Source organism: Pleurodeles waltl, chromosome 3_1, assembly GCF_031143425.1.
Source record: "Pleurodeles waltl isolate 20211129_DDA chromosome 3_1, aPleWal1.hap1.20221129, whole genome shotgun sequence".
Lineage (NCBI taxonomy): Eukaryota > Metazoa > Chordata > Amphibia > Caudata > Salamandridae > Pleurodeles > Pleurodeles waltl.
In genome coordinates this window covers 1901198375-1901217755 of record NC_090440.1, presented here as the reverse complement: position 1 = coordinate 1901217755, position 19381 = coordinate 1901198375, and the positions used below count along the sequence as shown (strand labels likewise).

The following is a 19381-nucleotide window of genomic DNA, read 5'->3' as shown; positions in this document are numbered from 1 at the left end:
AAGTGGACTTAAGGTAGGTCATAAGGGTCCAATTTAGGACTTTCACATTGTCGGTCACTCAGATTGTCAGTCACTCTGCATCTGAGGCCAAATAAGTTGCTTGTGACACTGACATCAGCATACAGGAGTAGTGCCTATATGTGGCTCCAAGGCATCACTTCCACAGGAGGAAAAGATCTGCTGCAGAGTCTGAGCACACCACCTGCCTGCGTGTAAGAGCTATTGCATCCAAAAGGTGAGGAATCTGATGTTAGATGGAGTTTGAACCAGTAAAATAGTTACCAAAGGAAAGTAAATAGTTCATTTGTCATTCCTAAATATTTAGAAATAGAAAACAGATTGAGAATTATGAAACAAAGAGTGAGATTTGAAGAGCCAGAACCAAAACATGAAGATTATAAATTAAAGGAGTAGAAGCTGAAAAAAAAGAAAGGTGGATAATTAAAGTACAGAATCGAAGAAGTAAGGATAATTAATGAGTATGGCATTAAGGTAAAATGGAACATAAAATGTGAAGAAGCACAATGATCTAGCAAAAAGTAACCACAGAAAAACAACTGAAGAGAATGTACCAGTAAAAGAATGACAGTTGAAGGACAGGATAAAAGAAAACATGAGAATTAAAGAGAAGTAAAGACAATTAAAGAGATACACACCAAACCCAGACCTACATATTAACCAAGGCAAAAAAAAGTCAGAAAGAAAGTGATAAGAATTATAAGTATAGAGAAAGTACAACAAAAAGTAAAAGATAGCAATGAATAATTAAAGACCAAAGTAACACCAAGAAAATGAGAAATATATGTAACAGAAACTGAAAATTATGGAAAGAACACAGTGCTATTAGTAAAAAAGAAAGAAAGATACTTAGGAGCAAAGAAATAAAGAATTAGAGTTCACCAGTAACAAAAAAATGAAATAAAATCAAACATATAGAAAATGTAAAATGTAACATTTTAAATTAAATCTGAAAAAGGAAGGACAAAATAACAATTTATAATTAAGGAAGAAACAAAGTTTCATAATTAAAGAGAAAAACAAAGACAAGAGTAAAAGAAGAAATAAACAATTAGAGGTAATGACATATAATGATAAGACTAAAAGTAGGCATGTGTGAAATTTGCATAATTTGCTTTCATGTAATTAAGCACAATTTTTGGAAATTGTCAAGATTACATGGCATGATTTCATGTAACAAGCTTAATATGGAATCCCCCAAACCGCTTGGATTGACGAAGATAATAGACCAATCACCGGAGCCAACTCTCTCAACTTCACCTCCTGCTCTTCAACAACACCTGCACCTCCTGCTTTATTTTCTTCACTTTATTTTCTGGAAGACACAATTGACACAACACTGTGCCCACTACAAATCCCAAACATTCCAAACTCTGCATTGGAACCAACACAGATTTTTCCAGATCTACTATAAAACTCAGTCTTTCCCAAAAAGGTTTCACCATTTCCACCTTCTCCTTCAATTCCACCACATCCTGATTCATAATCAAGATATTGTCCAAATAAATTATTATCCTTACTCAACCTCCCTCTGAGAAAACCAACTGCTGTCTTCACACCTTCATGAAATGCCAAGGGGCTGCCAACAGCCCAAAAGGGAGGCGTTGAAACTGCCCCTTTCACCCAAACTGCAGATATCTCTGACTCTTTTGCAACTGGAATCATGAAGTATGCATCCTTGAGATACATCTTCACCACCCAATCCTGATCCTTAAGGAAGTCAAAGCAAAGGTGTATACCCTCCATCTTCAAATGTTGATATGTCACAAACTGATTCAAGTCCCTTAAATTTATCACCAGCCGCCTACCTTTTCCTTTGTTTTCCACTAAGAATAAAGTACTTACAAACCCCTTCTCCTACTTTTATAATCACAACCTTTTCTAACATCTGTAATACCTCTTCTGGTACTATCTGTTCAAAATCTTTTTGAAAGGCACCTCCTTTGGTTCCTTCAGTTGTACTGATTCTATCTGATAACCCTCTATAGTCTGTAAAACGCAGGTGTCCTGAGTCACTGGATGCCAGTGATTTTTTAAAAATCTTAATTTTCCTTCCACATTTGTCGGGATAAAACCAGAAAAAATCTTCATACTCACCATGTTTCTGACTTTGACTGAGATTTTGATCCCTTCTTCTGCCAGAACGTGCTCCTCTTCTCACTCTCTGGGGATGAAATTGGGGTCCTCCTTGGTTACTCTTGTAATAATCTGACGTTTGGCTCTGAAACTGGGCTCTAAATCCAGCCCGGCTGGTAGGTTGCCCTCTCCTAACAGCCCAACCATGAAAACTATTGTTTGAGAAAACTCTATGCATAGAAAATTGCACCTTGTCTAGACTTTTGAAAATACGTACATACTTTGTCTGAGACTTCACCATGCCGTCCCCAAAAAGCAAACCATGTGCATCCTCACTAGATTCCTTAGTAGCCAACTCACTCAACTTTGGATTGATCCCCGTTAATACAGTCTTTCACCTTTCAGATGAAAGGTCTGCGTTTATGTGGCACAAAAAACATATAGCCCTTTGGCACCATCCACATAACAAAGTTAAATCCAGATTTAAACCTTTTAAAAATACCTCTTCCACTGCATCAAAGATTTTGGGCAGAGGACCAAGGATATCAAGAAGCTTGTCTTGACACTGTTTTAAGGACTTCTGTAATCCCTTCCTGGAATCCTTGCCCATTTTAAACAAATATGTTATGAGCTCTGGATACAAATTCGGTGTCATAGTCACCTTCTCATCAAGAAAGGGCCTGGAACACTCCGTCGGCATTATATTCCTTTAATCCTTCTCCAAGAATTTACTAGACTTTATATAATCTGATACGTGGTCCAATGGCCACCATCTCTTCCCTCATGGGTGTTGGATATCCTTAGAATGAAATAGCTTTTCCCCAAAAGAATCAACAACCGTGTCTGTTCCATTACTTTTGACACCCATCTCACTCTCCTCGTCCAACTAATCTTTGTACTCTAGATCCAAAACATATCCATTCAGATTCTCACCAGATCCACCTCTTGCCATTACCATCTCCTCCTCAGGATATTTGATCCTTCTCAGCGTCAAGCTGACCCTTCTTTGCACAGCATCGGTTCCCTTTCTTTAATTAGCCGCTTTGGACTCCTCTCTCACTTGGTGAATCCTCCAAGTGTCTCCTCTCTTTGAGGCACTTCCCACCTGGACCTTTAAACCGGTTCTCCTCATCAGAAACCGAAAAATATTCCTCCTCATCATTAATCCTCTTGTTACTTAATGCCTGTTTCGCAAACTCCTGAACAGCCACTTGTATTTCCTTAGAAATACCCTTTCCTATTAACCCCTCTTGATTTACTACCTCCTTATTATCAGACATTCTTTTTTTTAAACACCAATGTTAAATACAATGCACCTCTTCTTAAAAATCATTATAACCCTCAAAGACTCAAAAGCGTTATTACCCACTTAATTTTGTGTAAACCTTATCAAGATGGCAAATCTCACAAGAGAAAACCTTCTAACACACTTCTGTCACAAAATCCAACCATTCCAGACATTGGAAAACACAGCCGTACTTCGTTGTCAGCGAAACGGCCTCCACAGAGCTAATTGCTGTGAAAACAAGGGGATGTGTTGCATAAACAAAAGCATATGGCCCTTAAAAAAGACCCTATCATATTGAAAAAGAAACACAGAGCACGTCATACTAGACGTCGTGACGCAGTCTCCCTAATACAGCCGCGTCACTCGACTTTGGCCTTAGAATGCGAGTTAGAGGCAACCGCTATCTCAAGCACAAGAAAGAACTTACCTACTGCTCCTCATGCTCTGAAGAGCGCACCGTCCTCATGCTACAGAAGAAATGGTCTGCACTCGAGTGTGACCGTACAGTAAGAGACATTTAAAAAAAAAAAATCTCAATCATTCACAAATAAAGCGGAAAAAATGAACTACAATTTTATAAATGATAAAAGTCTACACTTCGTTTCTGTCCGAACTCAATCCAAAATATATCTACACAGTTGTAAGAAAAAAATATTTAGAATACCATACACAACAAGCTAAATACCCATAAATTGGGAATAATAAACATAAAAACATGAAATATAAACATAAATCACTACATATAACACAACTTTAAGTATACTTCTCTGCTCAGAAGCAGCAAACAAAAGAGGAGGAAGATGGAGGTCAGTATATATTGGGCCTGGACATTCTTTTTTGCATTGTGATGGTTCTATTTGGAAGCTTTTAATGATGAAAGGTAATGCATAATGCTAGCCCGCTGTCTTGACATAAAATTAAAGAATAAGAAGCAAAATATTAAACAGTGCAACCAAAAGCCCTGCTTTCCATGGGTAGCACCTCCCTGTACTCCTGCACCTAAGGCTTCCACCTCTGCTCCATCCACTTCTCCAGCTTCACTGTCTCCCTCTCCAACTCTTCTGTGCCTCTTCACTCAGTGACTTGACGGTGCGACTCATTCTATGCTCCACTTTGCACTCTGCTCTTTTCTGTCGCTCTGGGCTCTCTTTTTTCACTCTTGCTCATTAAAGACTAAAAAGCTAAGAAGAAGTAATGCTAAAGAAGCAAAAGAGCAAAAAAGGGGAACTTTCATGAATACAAAACAAGCAAATAATTAGAATTAGAGGCAAACACATGAAGAATGGGAACAGTAGAGACTGATAAAGTATTTCTGTTAAAGAGAAAGAGACATCAGGAGAGTTACAAATAGAGAGAAATGTAAAAATGTTTGAAAAAAGCAAAACTAAGAATGAAGAAGGATAAATAGAAAGGAAATGGTAGAGAGGGAGAATTGTTTGGTGTGTTTTTATTTCTCCTATATATGTGTCTTTTACAGTTTACGTCCTGGTCCCAGCGATAGCCTTGCAGTAGATTCTGCCAAGAGCACAGTGCAACAGGAGATCGGTGGGAGCATGGCACCAGAGTCAGTGCCAAGTGCTGGTGTACAGACGAGCCTAGACGTGAAGCAACACATGGCAGAATACAAGGAATTGGCAGTTTTGGAGGCTGAAAGTCAGCAGCCTATTGCTGTCATTAATGTAAGTGTCAGAATGTTCAACTCGCTATGTCCAAAGCACTTCTTTTCCTGAGACCTGAAGACATATAAAGCTTTGACAATCAGAGACCTCCTCACTGTGTTTCATGCAACCTGCAAGGTGCCACTCCCAGGTATAAGGTTTGTTAGAGACCTTTTACCATTCAACGATATATAACAGTATCAGATTCACCGCAAGTCAAAGCCTATTATGTGGTCAATTTTCCCCCTACTGCAATGCACATGACTTCCTTTAACTGAGGGATGAAAAAAAGCATCTGCCACTTTGTGATAGTCCTTCATACTGTGGGTCTCAAACACTGTCATCTTTAAAAATTAGGCTGGCTATACCTTCCTGTGACTGTATTTTTTTCACTGGCTTCATTCTCTGACACCCTCTGGTCTCTGATACCCATTCTGATGACATCCTAAGTGCCATCAGCTCCACCTGCACATTTTCACTGCAACCCCACCTGCACGGCATATTAACCAACCCTGTCCTAGCCCCTATCTGATCACTTCAAGGAAACTCTCCACTTCCTCAATTTATTTATTTTAAATGTATGTATATAAAGCCATTTATTCATAGACAACATTCCTCTAAAAAGTATGTTTTAGCATTGAAGAAACTTGAATAACAGTCATTAGCGTGTATACCTTTGCCACACATGTTTTCCAACACATCGACCTATACAATATTTTGTATTACACTGTGGTACTTTACCGTCATTGAACATGAACATATATATGAATCTCTCTCTCTCTCCCTCTCTTTCTACCTCTCTCTCTCTCTTAACTAGTGGCGGTGGTTATAGTTAGGATCTAGTTTCTATAGAAAAAGTGTTTTTTGTTGTGCTTAGAACTTTGGCGCCGTTTAATGAGTCTTCCCGAAATTTTCCAAAAAAAGAACAGATGTTACTTCAGTTGCTGTCTGGAAAGTTTCGGATTGATCTGTCAAGCAGGGGCCGAGAAAAAGGGCGGTCCCAAAACCATTTCCCCCATTCATTTTTACATAGGGATTTTGAACAGTAATAGCCCCAAAACCACTGGACGGAATTACACCAAATTTGGCAGAAAGGTAGCTCTTAGTCCAGAAAGGGAACGTTTTGTTATTTGGATTAAATCCGTTCAGTAGTTTCCTAGTTATTAAATTAAACCCAAATTTGTATATATAGGGACACCGATCCTCCTTGTATCTTTCTCAGATCCTCTGTAGATTCAGAGGAAAAGCAAGACCCTGATTGGCTTGCCCCAACCTGACACAAAAAAACATAGAAATTCTCTGAAAAAAACAAAGGTTACAGGGACGTTACAGTTAGTTTGACGTTTTACCCATACAAAACCTTAGAAATTAAGCAGTTCTAGTTATGCGCATAGTTTTACATAGCTGAAGAAACTATATTTGTGCCGTAAAGTAACTTTGGGCAACAAGTTATAGTTTCTTAACATAAGTGTAACTATTTAAGTATAACTATAACTGCTGAATTTGTATGGTTTGTATGGGTAAACCGTATGTCAGTAGGTAGTTATAGTTAAGACCTCATTTCCAAAGGAAAAGTGTATTTTGTTTCACAAATAACTTTGGCGCCATTTGATGAAAATTTCCAAAACTAATACAACAGTTGGTTCAGCTGCTGCCTTGAAAGTTTTGGCGTGATCTGTCAAGCAGGAGCTGAAAAAAGGGAGGAATTTGGCAGCAAGTTAGATCCTGGTGCACAGATTGGGTTTCTTGTGATTTGGTGTTAATCCGTTCAGTTGTTTCTGAGATATTAAAGGTTGAAACATATAGATATCTAAGGACACAAAGGGTCCACAGATCCAACTGTCCCAGTGCTGATATCTGATTGGCTGCCAACACTTCAACAAGGAACTGTTGGCAGACTCGGCTTCAGCCAAGTCCCACAAAAGAAAGGAAGCCAGGGTAGGGATACCCTGACCACGTAGCCAGAACTAAACTAGAACTAAACTCACTAGAAAAATCTGTGAATGGATCCATACATTAATTTGGCCAGGTCTCAGGGGCACAAGGGTGTTAAAAAGAAGAGAGGTGCATGGGCCCTACTCCTAAGGCTTTTAGATGCCCCGGAACAGCCACCTCCCAGGGCACATGTGTTTTAAACTGGGGGAGGCATGTGGCCCCCCACAGCCCTGGCGTACTCCCTCTCGCCGGGGCAAACAATTTAGTCAATGAGGGATTCACGTATCCCTCTGCACCCTGGGACTGCCACCTCCCCAGGACAATCAATATAGTGAATGGGATGGCTGCACAGCCTTTCCCTCACCCCAGAGACCACCACCTCCCTGGGGCTAAAATCACACACGGCCCCACTCATGGAGTCAAGAAGGCCCCGGGGACCACCACCCCCGGGGCCAGCTCTTGCTTCCTCCAGAAGTGCCCACCCTCTGGAGGTATTTGTTTGCTTTTGTTGACAGCTCCCACCAAGCAAAAGCAAACATAACTCCACTTTCAACAAGCGAGAGCTGTCAAACAGCGCCCTCTTGCTGAAAGTAGAATTATCACCTCTTTCCTGCATGAAAAAAGATGAAAACATTGCTCCGGCAAGCAAGGAGATGCTATTTAAAACAGCTCCCTGCGTTCAGGAGCAATGCCAGCTCCCATGGGAGATGGGAGGCTTTCATGGGTGCCCTGGGCTCCATTTTATATATGGCTGGGCCCCAGGGGATGGAGTCTCTTGGGCAGAAATCGGCCTGGAAAGGGGGGCTGAGTGGCCGCCTTCCTTTTTGAAAAAAGTATTTGGCCCCAAGTAGATAGTGGTCCTCCGGGCAGAGGAGGTCCTTGTGGCCCCACCTTATAAATATTTTATAAAGTAGCCCCAGAGAGGTCGTGGTCCCTGGGACCTTGGAGGGTACATGTGGCTTCCCCGTATACTTATAAAATGTAGCCGCAGGGATGTGGTGGGTCCCGGGGTGGGTGGAGGGTACATGCAGCGCCCCATATAGTCTTAAAATTTTTGTCCCGGGGAGGTGTTGGTCCCCAGGACATGGGGGAGTCTGTGGGGACCCCCCTACGTTGTTTTAATATGAAGCCTCAGGGAGGTGGTGGTCCCCGGGGGGGTGCAACACCCCCCTATATGTTTTTACGGCTGTCCCGGGGAAGTGGATGTCCCCAGGGGTGGTCTGTGGAGCCCCCCCATATATTTTTTAAACGTTCCGGGAAGGTGGTGGTCCCCTGGACAGGGGGGACTGTGTGGGGGCACCATAATTTGTTATTATGTAGCCCTGGGAAGGACCTGTGTGCCCCCCCCCAAATATACATATTTAATGTTTCCCCCTTTAAGCTCCAAACCCCTTTGGCAGTGCATGACGCCGGGTTTCGAGCTTAAAGGGAGTTGACCGCAGGGCCTGGCTGCAGGACAGACATTGTGGCCAACCCAGGCCACACACGACTAAAGGCCGTGCGTGACTTGGGGTTGGGTGGTAATAGGGGGTTGCCCGCACTCTGGCCAGGCCCTACAGCCAACCCCCGCCATGCATGGCCAAAAGCCGTCCATAGCATGGGGTTGAGTGGTTATAGGGGGTTGGCCACAAGGCCTTGCTGCTGTGCGCTGTAGTGGTTGGATTAATGTATAGCAATTGCAATTTCTTGTTGTAAAAGAAAAACATAGAAATTCACTTAAAAAAACAAACGTTACAGGAACATTATAGTTAGGTCACATTTTAAACGTACAAAATCATAGAAATTCAGCAGTTATAGTTAGATGTATTTCAAGTTACTATACCTTGTGCCCTAAGTTAATAATAACTCATGCCCTCTTCACTGCTAATCACCTCACTTATTGCAACACTCGTGACATCTTTGATAACATTGATAATATGAATGTAATATTTGCAGTAAAACAACTGAGAACACAACTGTTCATGTATATATATATATATATATATATATATATATATATATATATATTAACAACATGTTTTGGAATGAAACAATACACAATCCAAAGAGCACTGTTTTTCACTGCAGCTTGGGCTTGTGTATTGGTTCATTAAGAAACATATTGCTGTGGATTGTATTCAGCACTCCCATGCCCGCTCCACACAAACCGCCGATCTAAAGAGGACAGAAGGTTGGGAGTTTTATGTTCTGAGGTTATGTATGTATATATATATTGCTTCCACCATCCCTGAGCTGCTTCAGAAGAGAAACACACGCAGTCCACAGCGTGCAAGGCAACCAAATGTAATATATATTCAAGACGCAAATTCAAAAGAACACCAAAGGCACCCCCAATGTGTTTCGGTGTACAACGCCTTGTTCATGCCCATGAACGTACAAAACTATAGAAATTTACCTGTTATAGTTAGAGTTATCGCAAGTAACTATAGCTCATGCCCTAAGGTAACTATAACTCACACCCCTCCATGCACAGTTTTTTTTTGTCAAAAATGTTATTGCACATATTACATTGATATTATCTGTGATGTTATCAAAGGTGTCATGACTGCCAAAATTTATGGGGTAACTATAACTCGTGCCCCCACAGTTTTTTTTGTCAACAATGTTATTGCACATATTACATTGATATTATCAATGATGTTATCAAATGTGTCATGAGTGCCATAATTTGTGGGGTAATGCATGCATGGTGAGGCCGCAAGTTGTAGTTGCTTCAGGTAACTCTGACTATAACAGGTACATTTCTATGGCTTTGTACGTTACAAATCTGAACCTAACTTCAACGACCCTGTAACCTTTGTATTTTTAAGTGAATTTCTATGTTTTTTTAAATTTGAATTCTTAACTATAACATCCCTGTAACCTTTATTTTTTCATTGAATTTCTAAGCTTTTTCCAATGTATAGTAATTTTCATTACTATACATTAATTCAACCACCGCCATGCATGGTCTTTGGCTGTGCGTGGCGGCTGTTGGCCACAGGGCCTGTGCCTGCAGCCAGGCCCTGAAGCCAACTCCCTCTAAGCACCCAATCTTGCACGGCAGGGGTTGGCTGCAACACCAGGGCTGTGGCTAGATCCTGTTGCCAATCCCCCTAACCACCGAACCCCACGCTGCGCACAAGCCTTTGGCCATGCGCAGTGGGAGTTTCCCAGGGCCTGTCTCTATGCTGTGAGAATAGTTGTGAAGGGGTGTAACTGGGGGTGAGAGAGGCTGTGATAGTGTCTTTTTGGATGTGAGAGTGGGTGCATCAGTGTCTTAGTAGGTGTGTCAATGTCTATGTGGGTCTGTGAGTGGGTGCGTGAGGGTTTCAGTGAGTCTGTTAGTGGGTGTGTGAGTGTCTGTGTGGGTCTGTGAGTGGGTGCACAATGGTCTGAGTGGGTCTATGAGTGAGAGTGTGAGTATCTAAGTGGGTCTGTGAGTGGGTACGTGAGGGTCTGAGTGCGTGTGTCAGTGGGAGAGAAAGATTGGAAGAGAGGGAGAGAGAGAGAGTGGGAGGGTGAGAGATAGAGATAGAGAGTTTTTTAGGTTTTGATGACTGACATATTTAGAATAAGATATTTTTGGAAAAAGTGAAAAGAAACATGTATTTGTCAATTAAAAAGAGAGAGATCACCTTTCAGAAGTGAACCTTTGAAACTTTTAAAATTTAAAGGAAATTAAAGAAGGAAAATGACCAGGGAGACACCTGGAGTAGAACCCTCAACTTTCAGTGGAGGGGTCTGTGATCTTAATCTTTAGGCCATAGGTGACTCCATACTATGATGCTCCCAGACATACCTATGACAGTCAACCCACACATGTGATTTGAAGAAAAGTGAATGTTGCATCACCAGGAAGCTTTAACAGTCAAAACACGACTAAATGAATAAACACACTGCCCAGTGATACTAGGATTTTAACCTTCAGCCTACTGAGTGACAGTATAAGACCTTGACCATTAGGCCAGAAGTGTCACTGTTCTGCTCTCCATCCAAAGGTAACTGTAACATTCGTCCCAAACATCTTGCTAGTTTGACGCTTGGGGGAGCAATGCTTTCATCTACCTTTCCCGCATGCATATTTGCGTGCAGGGAAGACAGATGAAAACTCTGCTTTCTGCAAGTTAGAGCTGCTTGACACCGCTCACTTGCAGAAGGCAGACTTTGTTCACTTTTACTTGGTGGGAGCTGTCAGAGTGCGGTTTAAGGTAGCTATAACTCGTGCCCTCGTCAGGCACTGCTAGTTACCCCAGAAATTAGAGAACTCATGACAACTTTTATAATGAAACATTAGCAATCAAATTATTGAAGAAAAAACTGTGCTTGGTGGGGGCAAGAGTTATGGTTATCTTAGGCCCCGAGTTATAGTTACCTGAAATAACTCTTACTACAACTGCTGAATTTCTCTGCCTTGTGCAAGTAAATTACGAACCTTATTATAATGTCCTCTCTAATCATTGGCTTTTAAGTGAACATATATATATATATATATATATATATATGCAAAAAACAAAGGAGAACTCTGGGAAGTTCCCAATTTTAGGTGGAGAGCTGCTCTAGTAAGGAGCACCCTGCAACACCAGCGACACTCTAGATTTATGCGTCGCTCTAACCCTGAAAGGGCCTTGGTTTGATATATATATATATATATATATATATATATATATATATTACGTTTTCTGCAAGTAGCCCACCCACAACAACCTTTTTTGAATCCCATACCTTTCTGTAACACTACCCATGCTTGACTCCCTTAACAGCTTTTACCACTACCCATTCCGGAACCATTAAAACACCTTGCTATCCCTTACCCCTACTTACCCCTAAAACCTCAAAAAACCCTTACTACCTCTCACCCAGCCCTGAGCCCTAAAAACCCTTGCTACCCTTAAACTTCCCTGAACCTTAAAAACCCCTTACTACCCATTGCCCCACTCATCCTTGAAACCTTACTACTCCTTGCTCCCCTTTCAAGCTACCTATTCCTGAACCCTAAAAACCTTACTATCTCTTACTCTACCCATCTCTGACCCCTAAAAAAGGCTTTGTATCCCTTATCCATCCCTGAAACCTAAAAATCCTTTATCACCGGTACACCTACCCATAAATTAAACCTAAAAAAAAACCGATATTTTTTTTAATGACATAAAGTATTTCCTATCTATCTATCTATCTATCTATCTATCTATCTATCTATCTATCTATCTATCTATCTATCTATTTACCTATCTATCTATCTATCTATCTATGTATCTATCTGTGCATTTAAAAAACAATGATAACTTACCTGCACTGTTAAATTCCCTGTTGTAAACTTGCTAAAAATGGCCGGCATGGTAAAGACTTTGTGATAAAGAGGCTGTGTCGTAATGGTTGTGTGGTAAAGATTACATACCTCCCAATGTGGTTCCCTTGATATCTATCCTATATGTTAGTATAATACTTGTTTCAATTGCCCATAACATCATGGTTATGGGCAATTGAAACCCGTTTCAGGGGAGTACACTTTCTCCTAGATAGCCATAATTAGTATTCTTTCTTAGATTAACATTCACAAAATGCAGAACGGGGCATCAATAGGAGAAGGAGGGCACAGCCAGTTCAGATACGTTTACATTTATTTCTAGCGAAGGAGAAATCTCAAATTAGACTCATAACAGACAGAATATTTATTCTGGGATGGTGGGAAAGAAAGAATTGTATAGACAGAGTTAGTTAACTGATTGAACAGTTAGATTGGCTGAATGAAAATAAATTGCGTTGCTACTGACATTTTGGGTTAGTAAGCCTAGTTCTGCATCTGTTCGAAAAAGGCTTTCTTTTTCTTTGCGGTTCTACATGGTACTTGGAAAACTTAAACATCACTCTGGTGTGGAAACGCTGACACCTGATGAGCTCATCTCGGGGTTTCTGGTGATTTTTGCTACTTTTGAATTGTAACAGGTATATGTGTATGTCACAACGTCTGAATAGTGTGCCTTAGAGATAGTGAAATGTACAGATTACGGTTGGCTGCATTTATTTAAGCAAATCTGGGAAATGGTTAGAATGGTATGATTGCGGTATTATGAGTCATTTTGGGAAACCTCTCATATGACTACAATAGGTATCAAAGAAAGAGAATTTACTTGGAAGCATTTGATGACAACTGATTTAATAATTTGTATACTTATTGAACAAAACCAAATAAAAAATTGCAGCATACTATTGTAGGTTTTATTGTAAAATCACAACAAAATACTATTAACACAAAAATGGAAAGCAAAAAACTAAAAAAGGAAGATATTTAAATTGCCATATAATTACATTACTTTTTATTCACCAAGGGCCCAATTTACAAAAGAGCCTGTGGAAAAGTTGGAAATGTACTTATGGCGGTAACCCAAACTACTAAGTAGATATCTGACTTTTTAAAAATACACAAATAATTGTAGCAACATGGCTAACAAGCTGAGTTGTGGCCGATCACCAGGAACACTCATGTGTATCATTTATGCAAACACAAACGTACTGTTACACCACCAGTAGGCCACAAACCCTCTCCACACCTTATCCTCATCTGCACTGAATTCACCTGCTCCTAATTTCGGTGGCCGTGCCACTTCTAATGTTCACATTCCTTTACATGAGTCCCTGTAGGCCTGCTAACGCATTGACTCTGGTCATCATTTCAGCGTATGCTGATTAGTCACCAGAGGCACCCTGTTAATATCAACCACACTCCCACATTCTTTTAGAAATCCTGTCATTAGTAACTGTAAACAGTTTATTCCTTCCTTTCGTATTTGGAGGAATGAATGAATGAAAAGGCATTTATGAAGTGCATCAGCTATCCCAGGGGGTGCACAAGTTAAAAGCCAAGACTGATTTATCTGATTGCAAAAACATCCAAGTTTGGATGTGCTTTCTAAAAGCACATAATCTGAGATAATCCTGAGACTTCATTGTAAGAGAATTCCAGATCTTATCTGCTAGAAACATGATTGGACTACCTACTTTCAGGATGGTTAAGAATAACCTAAAAGACAACGTTGAAAAGACTGAACATGTTTCTACTGTTCGATTATTGAATGTTTTAGTGAATGCTATAAATGATAGGAGCAGCCCTTATGCCAGTAGGATTTGGGCATTCGTTATATACTCAAAACAATGGTTCACCAGGAACTCATTGAAACGAACTTTTTAGAAATGCAAAGAAATATATTCTAAGCATACAATTAATGTAGTAAACCAACTGATACAATGTAGCCTTGTGGGTGTTTTTAATTAAACCACAAAAGTATTGTATCTACACTTATAGTATAGTAATTTGTAGACCACATAAAAATTGTACAAATGTCACATGCAAGGTGCAATAAGCAGACACATCAATGAATGTGCACTGTGTCCTAAAGATTAAAAAAAAACACATAGAAGTGAATTGGTGACAATTTTATGTACAGGCAACAATATGTGTTTATACATGCACACATATGTGAATCAATGAAAATGGCAAATTCCTTTAAGCCTGTGATACTGAGTGTGTTTTGGTGTTGATAGCATTTTGAGCTCTGTAGAACTGTTAAGTTCTTTCCAGGGCAATGAGGTAACAGGGACACCTGATTAAGGGGTAGTCACAAGGTAGTGACAGGATCAACAAACTATAATGTGTAAGATATCCAGTGACACCCATAAAATGTACCCACTCAGTTGTGCTTGCAAGCAAGTGGTGTCACCATGGGCAAATGATGTATGCTATGACTAAGTAGGTCGTTTAGTAGGGAACAAATGTCTTTTTAGTCATGAATGTATCCAACGTGAAGCTAGTGCAGAATACAGGCTCCTGCTGGCTAAATCGGTCCAATGGTGGGAAGTGGGAGAAAATTATTTTGCAAAGTAATTACTCTAATTATATGGTATTATGCGCTGAAACTAATTGCTTCCAACTGTAATGATTACAGCATATTTTTTATTTCACTTGTGGTTCCCAATATCTTTTACAGAAGGAAAAGGAGCCTACAAAGAGCAAAGGCAAGAGTAAACCAAAGAATGAAAAGGTAGCAAAGCAGCCGGCCGCACCGAAAGAAACAAAGAAGAACAGCGACAAGGAGAAGCCGAAAGGGAAGGCCGTCTTTGTAGTAGGTGAGAAAGAAAAAAGTCCTTTCAAATGAAGATTTTATTTTTTCTCCTCAATGGAAATTTTTACAGGATCATCATCGTGGTTCAGCTTGTAAACATGTGAGCTTTGAATTCCAGCTGCAGCATTTCACGTCTCCTATAGAAAGGTATTTGATCTGTTCATTTTAAGGAGAGCTGGATAGCCATTATGAGTTCTCAGTGAGGCATGAAAAGCAGAATTATAACTGGGACAGGCCAAGGAAATTCAGTGTTCTCTTTAGATGAAGCTTTCATGTATTGTTTAAAACCAGCATCCTTTCAAAGAGAAATTATTAAACGAGGAAGGGTACTGTAATACAATAGTTCAGCTACCCACAAGGAAAAACATACTCTCTTTTGATCCAATGGGGCGGAGAGAGAACTAAAAGTCACACTTTTTTGTTCAGAGATATACATCTGGCTGGGCTGTGAGCACACAGCCAATTATTTTAGACCTATATCCTTTCTGGTAAACATACTGTTAGGTTTTTAGGTACTGTTGGTTTTCTTCAGAGATGGGGGTTGGACTAATTGCTGGGCTTTTAATTTATGGAATACTTTGAACATGTTTCTTCAACCTCTATAAACTCCTGCGAGGCCAGTCATAATCTTACTTATTTTAATTTTTTAAGGCTTTCCAAATCTTCTACTATTAAAAGTAATGTTTCTACCTGGAAGACAGGTGAGCAACCTAAGTACCCTCTGAATGTATCACTCAGAGGAGAAATGGTTTAGGAACTAGCTGATTAATAGGATTTATTGGCTTTCAATTAATTAACTCCCACTGGACACTACACATCATTAGAGATGGTTTGTCAGGAATGTTATGACTCTTTGAAGCTCTAAGAGCTGCATCCGAGGTGAGTTACTAGCGACAGTGGAACAGATGAGAGGGAAGATTACAAAAGACTTGTAGACTGATTAGATAGGTGGTAACTAAAATTTTATGCAGCAGATTGCATTAGTGCATAGAGACAGAAACCTCTCTTTGAGAACTCAAAGATGATTGCAGAGTTATTGAAGGCCATGGCTTAACACTCTTCCCCATTCACACAGCACCTGGTCCCCATAGCTGGCCATGACATAAAGGCTCCTCAATGCCCATTTGTGTACTGTACATGAGTCCAAGGCTTACATTCATCCACCCCTTGACTTGCATAAAATTGTGTGCAGCTGCAGCAACCATTAGCCATAGCAACAGCTCCAGTTTTTTTGAATATTGCTTCTTGTCCAATAAAGACCCAGTGTTACATTACCGCCACTCATCTAATTTGTACCCAGGACAAAGGCTGCAGAGGCAAGAGGGACACACAAGCAGAAGAACATCTTGAAACAGGTAGATTCCAAAATTCAGGCTTGCTGAAAGTCTGCGGACCCAAAAGGTTCCCAAAGCTCTGATTGACCCTTGGTTACTAGATGGTCCTGCTCAGAGGAGCTGAGATACCAAGCAATTCCAATGATAGATGAATGATAGATGACATGAAGCTCCAGTAATATCGGTAAAGATTCCGTCAAGCTACTCAGACATAATTAGTGCTACATTAAAATGTATTCTATGTAATTATAATTACATTTGAAACAGTTCTGTATCACTTCATGCTACATTTTAAAGTAACATTGTGTCTGTATTCTGTAACACTGAGGGTAGTACTGACCTACTAATCGGTGCACGCTTTACACAGAGGACTTTGCAAGGAGTGTTGGCCAAAGATTATTGAGGCTTTGCAAAGCGTATCCAGGGGCTATTATTCATTCCAACAGGAGGAATCCCACCAATGTGTAATGCATTTTTGTGATAGAACCTTTAAGCCGTGTGAGCTAGGCAGGTGATATTTGTACGTGTGTACCAAACTAAGTTGTTTTTAACAAACTTCCAAAGTGGTAAAAATAATTCAATAATGGCCCTGACTTCTTGAGAGTTTTCCGCTCTAAATAGAGCAGGTAGTGTAGGCGAGTGGCCAGGAAGTCAGAGTACATTTTCTGCCAGCAGAGCCAGAGGGTGCATCATCACTGGAAAACCATCAATGTGCCTCACTCGGAAAGGATGGGTGGACTGAGGTTTTGGCAGACAGGTTACTCTATCACATTTATGATGAAGCCCTGTCCGCCAAACTCTGAATCCAGCCCTATGCCTTTATAAGCACAGCTCTCACATTTTCTATTGATATTAGAATACTTTCCAAACACACCATGTCACAGGCTTTTAAAATATTTTTTTCCTACCCACTACACATGCGCTTGACTCTGGGAGGTGCTATTACCAACCTTTGTCTCCGTTTTGAGCAAACCAGGGCCCCCTTTGTAACTAAGGCAGCCAGAAGAATCAGGCTCTAGGATAGCAACAGCACCAACAAACTGCTAGTTGTGGTATTGTGAGCTCTTAAGGTGGCCACTTAATCTCGTTATCCAAATATGTGACCTTTTTTGCAAGAGATTAGCTATGAAGTGCTGAGGGAAATGTGAAGCCCTGCACAGTATTTACCATACCTGTAGGATCATTATTCCCTTTTATATTGGTTTTAATTGCTTTTCAACAGGAAAGCCAAAACAGAAGAAATCAGAGGAAAAACTGGAACCCTCTACCAAGCAAGAATCAACAAATGAGATGAGTATGGAGCCAAAGGTTGAGGTTGTGATGGAGAATGATGAAGAAGACAACCCTAGTGGTTCTGCTATTGTCAGACATACAGAGCCAGACATCACCGTCAGCCCAGCGAGTCGAGGTTCCACTCCTTTCAGGCCTCCATCTGAAGAACCTCAGCTAAGTGAGATTCCTCTTGCTGAGGAGCAACGGTTTGCTCCTGTGGAGAACACTACGGAAATAGTTCCTGAAAATCAAGTGAAGGGAAGGGAGACATCTGCTCACCCAAGTATTTCAATAAGCCTATTGTCAGGAGACACGGCTAGCGAAATGTCAGAGGTAAGAATTCTCCACACTGAGAAATGTATAAGAGACTTCAAGTCTGTGAGATATATTCCAAGTCTCTACATGCATGAGGCTTAGGAGGGCCTACAAAGTCTTCAGCATTGCAGCCCTATTGAGATCACTAAGCTGCACATTGTTCTGGTAGCTGGGTCAAGTGTAAGGCTGCCATTTAGAAATGTTGAAAAAGCTAGCATGTTTGTAGCACAGTCCAGTATATTCAGATGACTTACTATCAACACTTATTAAGATGCTTGCATCTATGAATACAATAAGGAGAAACTTGTTTAATGAGGATAGGAGGAGATGAAAGAATGAATGCAAACAATAGGATGAAATGTCTACAAATGTTTTCTAAAATGGGGAAAACTGATGAACAGAATCTCAGCTGTGAAAAATTATACAAAGTCTGTGTCCTATGCATTATTGCGTAAGAACAATTTCCATTCTATCTGCACTGCTTTTAAGTTTCAGAAAAAATATTTTCTTTTCTTGTTCAAAGTGAATTAACTTGTAGAATAAAAAATATTGAAAATCCAAAAGAAGATAGATACATATTATGTTCTGAAAACATTTTGTAAAAATAAAAGGACTCTATCTTTTATGTTAAAAAAACATTAATGGAAGAAGGTGCATATTTTAAACTCTAGAGAAAAATAGAAAGAGGAAAGAGAAGAAATAAAAAATGGGAAATAAAAAGAGAAAGGTAAACATAAAATTCTGTGGAATACTGCAACCCTAATATGCTGTTATGTAGTATAGAGAATTATTTCTGTGACATGAATTAATAATAAAGAAATATAGCATATCAAGATCATATATTGTATAATATTTAGACATGTACACTTAATTAAAATGTCTATGTATAGTAATAAATTCACAAGAAATCAGCATATTTAAAGTGACTTAGAAACGTCCTCATACATTGGTTGGTGCAATGTGTGCATCATGGGAATGTTAGCGAGGAAAGAAGACACTAGATCTATTATAGTATCATAATAAAAGCTACAATTGCAATCGTCAAAAAGACTGCCTAGAAATATAATTGTAAATGGGAAAGCAACATTAGATTTCAAAACACACTTTCGGCCTCATTGCGATGGCAGTTGGACCACCACTTACAGGGCATTCCGACCGCCCCATTATGACCCTGGCTGAGCCACCACGGTCATACCGCCGACACCGCCAGGCTGCAGCCAGCCTGCAGCCTGGCAGTCCCAGCGGTTGTAATCTGCCCGGGCAGCGCTGCAAGCAGCACTTCCCTAGGGATTCTGAGTCCCCATCCGCCAGCCTTTCCACGGCGGTAAACACCGTCATGGAAAGGCTGGTGTAATGAGGGTATCGGGGGCCACTGGGAGCCCCTCC

At 40.3% G+C, this 19381-nt stretch overlaps 1 protein-coding gene across 2 annotated transcripts in view; it reads left to right on the top strand.

The window, feature by feature from the left end:
- Window positions 1–19381, top strand: part of KIAA2012 (KIAA2012 ortholog) — a 324198-nt gene that overhangs the window by 243194 nt on the left and 61623 nt on the right. For both annotated transcript variants that reach the window (XM_069226046.1, XM_069226047.1), the window contains exons 21-23: window positions 4860–5061; window positions 14940–15078; window positions 17631–18013. In XM_069226046.1, the coding sequence (XP_069082147.1) occupies window positions 4860–5061; window positions 14940–15078; window positions 17631–18013 (724 nt within the window). The remainder of the gene's footprint in view (window positions 1–4859; window positions 5062–14939; window positions 15079–17630; window positions 18014–19381) is intronic.